Consider the following 12,467-nt stretch of genomic DNA (forward strand, 5'->3'; position numbering starts at 1 on the left):
TTTATTAAATAAAAATGAAGGGTGAATCAAGCGCGAATGAAAAATAAAATAAAAACCAAAAATCTTAATAATTTTTTATTCACATAAATAAACTGAATATCTCAAGGCACGACAGAGCTACTAAATAAAATAGCATGTGAATATTTACATAAAATAAATCATAAGACAAAATAGATTAGCACAATCAAATAAAATATACAACTTAACGATTTCAATGAGTAAATAAATTCAAAATAAGATCAAGACAATCTTTAAAAAAATTAAATGTTACTAGCGATAACTATAAAAAGAGTTCATTCATCACAGAAAAATATTTGAAAACCATTGTAAAAGAACTGAAAAAGAAGCATTCATCATTTTATTACTGGCAAGACTATCGTTTAGTTGCCATTATAATTAATAAAATTGCACAAAGTACGAGCAAAATGATAGCTAACATTAAACAATAAATTTAATAGCTATTAAGATAAAATTTTCACCAAAATAATGATTTCATTAACGTGTGCATTTAATAATATAGCAAAAATATAATTTAATCGTTTACACTGAGCATGCACATAATGATTTGGCAATCGATTATCTAATTGCTGAACGCACCTACGTATAACGTACCTATAGCACAACTAACGAAATATGTAGCGTTAAAGTAGAGGATGCACTCAATTTTTAGTAAGGTATGTAACAATAAATTCCTATGGAATATGAGATAAACAACTACGCCCTATTTACACATACATACATCTCGACTAAACTGAATACATGTAGATTAATAATTTGCTATCGTATTTCTATATTATCATAAATTACGCGATTTTATTGTAAGATACTGCACCGTAGTGTTGCCAGCTAAATAAAAATTTTAAACGTCAAGCGTGACACGACAACACCGACCCAATACTTTGCTCAAGCGACAGATACAAAATAAAATGTTAATACTTTCGTTTACAACAGTCTTTAAAGAAATATCACAAAACATGACGGCATTTGGTCCACATCGATTGTTCAAAGTATTGAGAATTTCACTGAGCAATGAAAACGTAGGTTATATAATAATTTGCTTTTAAAACTTAAACCCTTCTTGTAAAACTAAATAATCATAAGAAAGAAAGTAATTAACAGTAAAAATCGTTCAATTTGTATAAATTGATGCAAAACTCGGTCGATGGTAACTTTCTTTACATGAACTATCAATATGGTCACAATAATTTTCAATTTTTTTATCAGGCAAGGATAATGTTTAAACTTCAAAACATAGTACAGCACCTGTTTCGAATAAAAATAAACTTCAAACTCAACACAATTTCATATAACCAAATACAATGTTGCTAACTGCATAAAATATAATAATTTTAGTAAAACTATAGACGGGTAAGCAGAATGCAGTATCCGATTTTATATTTTTCTAGTATGGAATGTGACTTCGACGAAAACCAAAATTAAAACTATGCACCGATACAAAATACATAATTTGAAGTGCCTATATATTTAGTTTATTAAAAATGACTATAGTTTAGCTAATACAGTTGATATTTTTACCAAGGAAAAAATACCACATCTAGATCTCCAAATCATAAGAACGTTCATACGCGATCAAACGGATGAAAAATAATAATCCACATGCCTACAATATAAATTTAAAGTGCTAAGGAAAACCGTTACGCACTAGAATCTAACGAAGCTTAAAGCCTAACCGCAAACGAGTTGTAACTGACCAAAATACGTAACAATGTCCGAACGGAAGCGCCCGCTGTATATAATTCAATATTTACAAATCATATGACTCAAAACATTTCTATACTAAACAAAATCCACCTACCCGATAAACTCTTTGAACCTAAGCGCATATCGTCTCTAATACAATCGTATATACAATGCAGATTAAACAACGCTACGTTTATAATCTTTGACGTATATAATCTGTAACTATGTTAAGTAACCTTTGAGTCGATCGAATCGGTCGATTCAGAACTCAAAGACCATCGAGATTTTTCGAGAAAAAATTGCAAAAAAATTTGGATTTTTTTGTAAAAAATTATGGTGGGGGGTTTTCTGGAATAGCTCGATGGTTGTAAGACGTGAACAGTGTGTGGTTATAGACAATTTAAGTGAAGTGGTTGGTTGGTTGGGGCGGTACGGGGGGGCGCATGGGCATGCCTCCCATGCCCATCATTGGGGACGCGTTCATGCCCATTACCATGCCCGGTTGTTGCTGTTGAGAAATTGTTTATTAGCACATTAATGAGAGCAATATTTTTATAAGCTCTTTTGCGACTTTCCACTATTTATCTTTGAAAGATTTCAAACTCAAACATTAATTTATTCAATTAGACTTCTTCTAAAAGCACTTTTGAATATTTCAAACGGCTTAACTTTAAGTACTAACTGCTTTTACTTTCATAAATAGTGGAAAATGGACAACAGCGCTTGCACATAAGTAAATTAACTATACACAAGGACAATATTCACAAAAAATTATGTTATAGAAGTAGTTTTTAAAATAATTTTTAGTTTTTAATGGAACACCGATATCGCATTTAAATTAACAATTATAGTTAATACATGTTTTATCTCAAACAAAGAATCCATATTTTAGTAACATGATAAAAAAATCACAATTGTATGTTATAGCAAAAAAATAATAATCAGTCCGTCTATATTTAACAAGCTTGAAAAACAGACGGCCAAGGAAAATCAATTAAATACAGCATCATCAAAAAATCGAAATTAACATCACACTGAAATTGAAAAGAGAATGACTTAAAATGAATGATGACTTAAGTTCTGGCCATGCACTCACACACGTGCAAAACACACATTTGACTTCTGATAGAACTATTTAGAAGTAACTTAAAAGCCTGTATTATAAGTGTCAATAAAGAATTGCAATAACCCGAGCCATAAAATGATGGAATAAAAAAATAGTATCTGATAATATGATTTTTTTAATCCATCTTTGTGCCGGGTTATATACCAGTTCCAAGGAGAATTATGTCATTTCTCAATAGTTTTTCAATTTCAGAAGCCATATTTTATTTCATTACCTGCATTGTTGTCTGCTCCTGTGTAAGGCCCAATAAAGATATGAGTATTAATGTTCTTTCAAGCCGTTTTTAAATTAAAACCTAAATGAACTTAAGGCTCATATTTGCTCTTATAGAATATCCCTAGGAAGCTTGGTGACTATTATTTATATCTATATGAGCCACCAGTCAACCATATTTTAATTTGGTTACTTTATAAAATTATACATCCTATTAATATACCAATTTACATAAAACGCCAACACCATTTCAAATTTACAAATATTTGTTCTATACAAATTACTTGGGACAAAAGCAAAAAAACCAGGAGGGGTAGTTACAAAATAATAAAAAATAAAACAGGAGGGTAGGGGGAGGTAAAAAAAACTTACCATAACAAAATGTGGGGTGTGGTACATATGGGGTAACGTATGTGGCAGTGGTGTTAGGCTCATGCCTTGTCCCTGAAACGCAAAATAAATGGGGATGCCATGCTATGGGATGAAATAAAAAGAGGACAGAATTGACAACATTTCATTTTTTATAAGGCCATGATAGAAAAAAACCGTTTCTTTATTTTGCTATTGCGATTACAGAAAAAAATTTATTTAATTTTTTTATCGCATATTTTAGGAGAAATTAAATAAAAACGAAAAATGTTATGATGACGTCATACATACGGAGGAATAAAAACGCGCCCTAGCCTAATTTTCTATGTTAAAAAAAAAAAACTATCAATTTGACGTTAACATGGCAATGGCATGTCCTGTCACCTGTGTCATATTTCTAATGTCAATAGTTGTAGTGTTTACTGTTTACTGTTTAGGGCGCTTGTGCACTACAAGGAATTTTACTGTCCGGCATTCCGATTTTTTACGGTCCGGTTTGGCATGAAAAAACCGATGAATTGCTTGTGCACCTGTCCGTCTTTACTCGGATCAGTGCGGTACAGTTCAAGGAAGTATGGCGGTATAATGCTATCATAAATGATTGTTTTCGCATTTTACAAGAAACGAGTAAAAATATAGAAGGTGAAATATTATATTACTTCGTTATAATAAAAAGTAAAGTTCCGTAAGAGATTTAAAATGCGTGTTTCACTTATTTATTTTAATCGGTGACGAGGAGCTAAATCTATTCCCACTGGAACTTTAACTTACCAACACTTACTTAGCTCCTCATCAGTGGAGGAACCACACAGTGGCAGATGTAAACTTTTGCGGATCTGTGTGGGGGCCACAGTGTGGTTACTTCGTGACCAAATACAAATCGTCTCTAAAATCTTATTAAAAATCATTCTAGTTCCCTCTAACCTACCGTGGTATATACAGAATAGAAAGAGCTACCTATAGAATCACATGACTTGCCTATTTGGTCGGTTTACTAACGGTTTTTATGCTGTCAAAAACACGGCACTTCAGTCCACTAACTTTTGAACATGTTTTGTAGAAAAAATATGTACGCATGGTGTATGAGATTTTTATCTATATTATTAGGAATATATGTAAGGTTTCATAATTAAACTAAATTTCGTTTGAAAAATGTTTCATTTTTATAAAATAATCAAAATTAGTTGACATGACAGTACTACATTTTTGACCATCAATTAAAGCTTATTTTTATAGCTCACTTCATACATGATGAATACTATATAGTCGGAAATTTAATGAGGTTTAATTATTTCTTAAGTTTTCTTGTACTTTTCATATAAAAAAATAGAGAAATCGCGATTAAAAAGCACTAGTGTGCTTCACCTGGATCTGTCTGTGGATGAACCACAGTGTGGCCCCACAGATGCGCACATTCCACGATGGCCGCGCCCCACAAACGAGAGGTTAATAAACTTTTTTGTGTCTCATTTAAAATTAAAATCTATACATATTATAATAACATTATACAAAATTAAAAATAATTTATCATTCAGGCAAATATCAGACATGTTTTGTATATCTCTAAGCACTTTATGGCGTATATTTTATAAAGCTCTTTATGTACTATCTAATTTTTTTAAACAATTGATTTTTTGTCCCCCTATTTTGACTGTAAAACGAAACTTACCATCTTCTTTTAAAACAAATAAAGAATACTCAAATATATATTGCATAATAGATTGTTTTGAAATAGAAATAGAAAAACCATCCAAACCCATAGAGCAATCACTGACCTGGTCTCAGTATAAAAATGCTAACACACTAAAATATTTATTGGCTTCAACACCTGATGGTTTCATTGTTTTTGTATCAGCTGGCCATGGTGGTAGGATATCTGATACAAACATAGTGGAAGTATCTAGATTTTTAGATGTGTTACCACCTAACTGCTCAATATTAGCAGATCGGGGATTCAAACATATTGATACTTTATTGACTAAAAAAGGCATAAAGCTTCTTCGTCCACCAAGTGTTGCAAAAAATGTAAAATTAACAAAAAAAGAAGCCATTCAAAGTAAAGTTATTGCCAGTCTACGCATTCATATAGAGAGGGTTATTAGGAGAATAAGATTATTTAAATTGTTAAAACCACATTCTGTTATTAATAATAAGTTAATTCAATACATCGATGAAGTGGTAACAATAGCATGTGGTTTGATTAATTTACAAAGTTCCATAGTGAAAAATTGTTAAAATAAGTTAATTCAACAGATAGATGAAGTGGTGACCATAGTATGTGGTTTGATTAATTTATAAAGTTCTATAGTAAATATAAATAATGAATATTCTGTAAAAATAATTTTAAACAGTTAGACCGGGATCCCTCGCCCTTTTTCGTAAGTGATTACTAACAAGCTAAATTTTCGTCAGTAGCTTCATTTTGACGAGACGCCCAACATTAGCTAGTACAAAAATTTCGTAAGTGGTAGCTAACAGGGGTAATGAGAACATAATTTGTTGATTTAGTGGTTATCAAAAATTCATTACTAACTGGTTTTTTTATTTATAATTCTTATAATAATAATCTAAATTAGCCGAAAAAATATTTGTCCTACAAAATGCTAGGTTTGATCAACGAGGTCCCATTTTTGCAACATGTACTATTTACGAGGTCATGAAAAATTATTACTAACCAGCTGATTTTTTTTTTGTTGGTTAGTTAATAATTATATAATTTAACGCCCACATTGTCCTACACATTACGTGGAACGTTTTTCTAGTCCGACACTCTTAGGTTGTAGTACAAATACTAGATGTAAAAATAATTAGTATCAAGTTGAAACTTCGTGAGTAGCTTCGTTTCAATGAGACGCCCAAGAATTTCCTTTACGAAAATGCTCGATTGTGGTAGCTAACAGGGGTAATGAGGACATAATTTGTTGATTTAGTGGTTATCAAAAATTTATTACTAACTGGTTTTTTAATTTATAATTCTTATAATAATAATCTAAAGTAGCCGAAAAAATATTTGTCCTACAAAATGCTAGGTTTGATCAACGAGGTCCCATTTTTGCAACATGTACTATTTACGAGGTCATGAAAAATTATTACTAACCAGCTGATTTTTTTTTTGTTGGTTAGTTAATAATTATATAATTTAACGCCCACATTGTCCTACAAATTGCATGGTATATTTTGCTGATCCTCCAATGGAATTTGAAATTCATAACAATAAAAATCTATTTATTCTGTACATTTTTCTATTGGAGTTTAGTTATATTAGTACGCATGCGCGCGATGCTGCGTACTGTGTTTAGTTACTCCATGCTGAAGCCGACTATAACCGTGCTGTTTTTTTCTGTTGACCACGTGTTGGACGCTCTGAAACATCGACCACACAACCACTAGACGCCTAATGTTAGCTTGAATGTACTAAGTTCAATCTGTCAACAACTTGAGGTATGGTGAAGCGGGGCGCTGCATTCTCATTGGCTAATTCAAGGTCACCAAATGTCCTAGAGATGAGACATAGTAAATTTGTATATCGATATCTTTATCGATATATTTTGTATTCACATACTTTATCGATATAGGTATTTTGTATACACATACTTTATCATTGGAAATTGAATACGATGTTAATACATATTAATAAAAATAAGGCCAGCGTGAGTCGGACTCGCGACACTGAGGGTTCCGTACAAACAGGCTAAAGAACAACAAATCTGCAAAAAATCGGTCACCCATCTAAATTATGCCCCTTGTTTAACCTCGATTTTCATTTTTAGTGTTATAGTATTCATATTATTTTATTACAAAAACTTAAAATTTTATATTATAATATAACTATGTTATGCAACGTCATTCATGTCATTAATTATAGTATAAAATCGCGAACCTAAATAGTTTTCGATAATTATTATTATCGATACAATTTACAATCACAACTGGTATGTCACTAGTTAGTTAATAAGATCAGAATGAAGAAGATACTGATGAAGATGAGGAGAGTGATGCCAGTAGTGAGGATGAATGTTTTTCTGATGAGTCAGATGAAAATTAATTACTTTTTTATATAAAAATATCTACTTTTTCATGTATGTTACATAATAAAGTTGATTTATTTCAATAAATATATTTTCACTTTACCTCATGTTGCACATAGGAAAAAGGAAAATTACGATTATTGTAGGACTACGGATGCATACCAGTTTTTTTGTAGGACATTGTTTTATTCGGATAAAAAACACACTAATGTATCACGTGATACTTTTGTCCTACAGTTACTAATAAAAAAAATGGTCCTGTGGTATGGACAACTTAGGAGTCTTGGACTAGAAAAACGTTCCACGTAATGTGTAGGACAATGTGGGCGTTAAATTATATAATTATTAACTAACCAACAAAAAAAAAATCAGCTGGTTAGTAATAATTTTTCATGACCTCGTAAATAGTACATGTTGCAAAAATGGGACCTCGTTGATCAAACCTAGCATTTTGTAGGACAAATATTTTTTCGGCTAATTTAGATTATTATTATAAGAATTATAAATAAAAAAACCAGTTAGTAATGAATTTTTGATAACCACTAAATCAACAAATTATGTTCTCATTACCCCTGTTAGCTACCACTTACGAAATTTTTGTACTAGCTAATGTTGGGCGTCTCGTCAAAATGAAGCTACTGACGAAAATTTAGCTTGTTAGTAATCACTTACGAAAAAGGGCGAGGGATCCCGGTCTAAGTGTCATTTCTGTATGTAAGGACATTTAGGTTAAATTTACTAAGAAATTATTAAGTTCAAACTTAAACTTATGTATATGTATGTAGTTTTGTAAAATACTTATTTTATTTAATCTTAATATGCCTATGATTTTCATAATTTCCTATAAATAAAAGACTGTTTTTTATAAAGTTCTATTTATTTAACACTTTCCAACATTTTTGGGAAAATATATGTTTCCCAGAAATTTTCAGCACCCCTTAACAAATGTTGCATATAATCATCATCATAAAGGATCCAGTATTTGTGGATGATTTTGTTTTGTTCAAAATGTGGATCAGCTACACAAAATAATCCTTTTTTCTTTTTAGCAGCAAACATCTGAAGCATAATTTGTGCTTTAAACTTTTCGTTTATTTCATTTTCGTTTATGTACCTTTTCATTGCTTTTTGACTCATTGGACTTTTTACTTCAATGACAAAGTCCTTGCAAATGCCATCTGGGGATACTCCAATTATAGGGGATAGTAAAATTAAGCCTTGTTTTTCGATGTGGATATTTAGTTGTATTTCAAGCTCCTGAATAACTAGATTTTCTAATGTTTTGCCTCTTTTAATAGCTTGAGTCTCTGGCACTTTATATCCCCCTAAAATACTGTTGACTAATGCACCATCTGTAGTTTTGCATTTCACTGCCTCATAAATTTTGGAGCCAGTCACTCTACCCTGACGCATTGCATGCCACAATTTAGAGTCAGCCTGTTTTTTAGTTTTTTCAGCTATTTGGTTTTTGAGGTTGTCTGTAATGATGTTTGCATACCATGATTTAAATGCCATGTAACTGTGATCATATTGGACATCTTGAATAAACTGGAGCATTAAATTAAAAACGGTTAAATCAATCAGTGCAGGCTGCTGTTCTTGGCAATATTTTAAAATCATTCCTTCAGATATATTGCGCAGATTACACTCATTAGTAAATGTGGATAATGTTACATTCACATTTATATCTTCAGGAACTTTCCTTTTTCTTCCCAAATTTTTAGCCAAAACAAACTGCTTATCTGTAACAGCTGCGGCAAGTCTGGGTTTAGTCCAATAGCAAACAGTTGATGTAACCGATGGCTCATCTGATCGTTTAACAAGCCAAATTACAAAACAAATGGCGTGTTTGCACCCTCCTGCTGCTGCTGCGCAGTCGTTACATTCAACTTTTATGATTTTTTCTGCAGTCTCATCTATTGTAGCAGACACGACGTATAGTTTCCCTTTAACTTTGTGTTCTGGTGTTACACGGCATTTAATTATACACAAATTTCCTTCCCGCTTAACTTCGACGTATCCTACTGCTGTTTCGACGTAAGATTCTCGAGATGCAAGTAATGCTTTAGCACTACGAGTTTCCGCAGCATTGTAGCAATCGTTTTCATACATATATTCCATTATCATCAGATAACTAACTGAAGGTAGGTTTCTATTATCAGCAGACTGAAATCCTTCGGAAACTTTCATTGTGTAGTATAAAATTACAACAATCTATGTTAGCTATCAAAATTTAAGATACTCGAAAAGACTTGCAAATAACGGTGTGTAGTTAATTACAAAGCTTGGCGAATGGCGGTTTATTTTAGTGTCAACTGTCAAGAGTGATAAAATGTTAAATGTCAACTGTCGAGTTTTTTTTTTTAATCTAAATTACGTCGCAAAGGAAAAAATCTATTCCTCCGTATGTATGACGTCATTTGGCGTTTACGACATTTTAGAATGAGATGATTTTCAAACTCAAAAAGATGAATGAAAACTTTAATATTTTGAAAAAGCAAAAAATACATGTATAATAATTTTTGATCTAGTTTTGATTAAAATAAAAAAATAAGTAGGTTAAAATTTTGAAATGTTGTCAATTAGCAAAATAAAAGCAAGGAAAGTAAAGTAATTTCAAGCTCAAAATAGATTTTTAGCTGGCAAACAACATCTACTTAAATCATAAATGTACATAAATTAAACTTTTCTATTGGTGTTACGAAATATAAAGAACCGATTTTAACGTCATATGCTTAATAACATTCCTTGAAAGTTTTTCTGCAGAAGTAGTTTTGCTGGCTACTAGTCAATATCGATTGAAGTAATTTATCCTAATTCCTAACACTAAACTTTATACATATCAGTTTCAGTAGTCATATTATAATGATTTTATTATAAGCTTTTGTAATTTGTCAAGTGCACTATCAGAAATATTGATGGCATCTAAATATAATTTCATTATTTAGTACTTTATTAACATCATAATGTCACGGCAAATTGTACCTTATCAAGATATTAATGACCAGGTAATTTAAACCTTACTGCATCATCTTGTCAAAGCAAATTAAACTCTATCATCATTGCGATAAGGCAAATTCAACCTTACCAACATCAAATTTAATGTAAATTGATCCCTATAGCTTTCAAAAACGAATTTAAACTTTACACCAAATTCAACCCTATCATCATCAAATTGTATTGCCAATTTGAACCGTATTCTCTACGACATACGTGTCATTATATCTTACCATTGGGCGATAGTTAGCGCCGGTGGTCGCCTGCATCGGCTGCGGGCTCCAACCGCCTGCGTTCTTCGGCGAACTCCACTGCATTGGTCTAGCGGTACGCATGCCGTTCAAATTATACGTGCCTTTGCTTTTGTTGAGGATTTTTGTGTATTTTTTTATATTTTTCGAACAAATTTTGATCATTGTGGTTTTTTTACACATTTTTTTTTCAATAATAACCCAGTTTGTAGTGTTCAGTGGAATATTTTCAGATAAAAAAGAGCGTGTGTGCCGAGCACACGTGTCAGAAGTGAAACTTCTGTGGCAAGATTCAAAGATACCAAAATCGTCGCCTTACTCCATGACGTGCAGTATTGCCATGACGCGACCTTAAAATTTTACTCTCAACGCGCCTAAAGAAGTTTCACTTCAAAAGCATTTTTTTATCCGTGTAAGTATGTACTTAGATGGATAACCTCAACATTGACAAAAACACGTGTACAAAACACACGTGAAAGCATCTACATAATTCGTCTACTGTGTTTTATAACCTCGCTATAATTGGACAATCGATTCAGTAACTAAGAAAAAAATCTAGCATACCTATAACGTGAAATTACAAAATTTCATAAAACATCCCATTAAATAACGCTTGATGTACACTAAGTGACTTTCAAAATAATGTTTGCTATCCTGCTCTTTTTTGTAGTGAAAAAAAGAGATGGTGAGAGTCACACGGTGTAAATGAGGCGTAATATTCTAGCTCTACTTAAAATAATTTTAACAAAATGTCGATGCTTTCACTAGCATGCTGCAAGATGCCTTAACATTATTTTTTCAAACTTAAGTATTTGGAAGTAACACAGTACAGTACGAAAGTGTATAAATTATGTGTTTTTTTTTTTGTATTTGCACGGTTTCAGCCCCAAAATAACTCAATAATTTTATCAATAGAACGATCTGTAAAAGGCATAGGCGTAATAGTTGTAATTTCTTACTTCTTATATTATAGCTTGTGTATTATGCACTATACATGTGCACAAAGCTTGTTACGACACTGTGTCCCAGATTCCTATTGTCTTTGTGAACTTGTGAATCTTTGTGATGAATAACAGCTAAGTTTATTTAGTGCAAGCTAAGTGTTAATACTAGATGCATTTTCTTATTATTTGATCACGAAAATTCACAAGTGTGTGTTATTTTGTGCGTTTTATTTACCAGTGTAAGCTTGTGTGTGTGTATGCAAAGGCATCTTACAAGCGTATAAAAACTTATGAAAAAAACTTCTAAATTAAATGATCACTGACACTGTACTGTCACAACATGTGGTAAAAATTGTAAATGGATAAATTTTGTTGAACTGTCTAAATTACATGGCAAAATATTTCCGTGTGGTTTGAAATGATTGAAACATATTTGTAATGCTGAGTAGAATTGAAACAGAAACAAAAAAGGTTTGGTATTTAAAGCTCTTTTTTTGATTTGTTCAAAAGAAAAGTTTCAATTCTATAAAGTATAAGGTAACTTTGTTTGATTACTTTGTCCGCACAGCAGAAGATACTCAAAACGAATAAAAAATAATTTTGAATACCTTCTAAAGAAGACACACAGTTTCAAAATCGAACGTTAAAAACCATTCTGGTGAGCTTTTATATATTTTTTAAAACTACCACGGATTAAAAGTATCTTTATGTCGATATAATATATCTAGTAGGTACTTTTGCTATAGTTTAAAAATATTTATATTACATTTTAAACATTTTTTTTTATTTTACTCATTACACTTAGCACCAAACAGTTTCAATCACTCCACCCCACACG

The 12,467-nt window shown here is 31.6% G+C and overlaps 2 protein-coding genes and 1 long non-coding RNA gene across 9 annotated transcripts in view; 1 reads left to right on the forward strand and 2 right to left on the reverse strand.

The window, feature by feature from the left end:
* LOC149479616 (uncharacterized) overlaps nucleotides 1–12,467 on the reverse strand; it is a 137,820-nt gene that overhangs the window by 15,403 nt on the left and 109,950 nt on the right. The gene's annotated exons all lie outside the window — the stretch shown is intronic.
* The window catches only part of lap (phosphatidylinositol-binding clathrin assembly protein lap), a 45,850-nt gene continuing 33,445 nt past the window's right edge, over nucleotides 63–12,467 (reverse strand). For 6 of the 7 annotated variants that reach the window (XM_089708080.1, XM_089708073.1, XM_089708074.1 and 3 more), the window contains 3 exons: nucleotides 10,668–10,755; nucleotides 3,413–3,484; nucleotides 63–2,209 (listed from right to left, as the gene is read on the reverse strand). In XM_089708080.1, the coding sequence (XP_089564206.1) occupies nucleotides 2,102–2,209; nucleotides 3,413–3,484; nucleotides 10,668–10,755 (268 nt within the window). In that variant the 3' untranslated portion in view covers nucleotides 63–2,101. The remainder of the gene's footprint in view (nucleotides 2,210–3,412; nucleotides 3,485–10,667; nucleotides 10,756–12,467) is intronic. The other variant, XM_089708077.1, reaches the window with a different exon arrangement.
* On the forward strand, nucleotides 4,485–5,752 carry LOC149479618 (uncharacterized). The gene is made up of 2 exons (XM_089708317.1): nucleotides 4,485–4,489; nucleotides 4,759–5,752. The coding sequence occupies exons 1-2, from the start codon at nucleotides 4,485–4,487 to the stop codon at nucleotides 5,642–5,644; spliced, it is 891 nt and encodes a 296-aa protein (XP_089564443.1). The 3' UTR covers nucleotides 5,645–5,752.

The sequence above is a fragment of the Colias philodice genome, chromosome 20 (genome assembly GCF_061535455.1).
Source record: "Colias philodice isolate Cphi_HAF_F1 chromosome 20, ilColPhil1 Martin Lab GWU primary, whole genome shotgun sequence".
Lineage (NCBI taxonomy): Eukaryota > Metazoa > Arthropoda > Insecta > Lepidoptera > Pieridae > Colias > Colias philodice.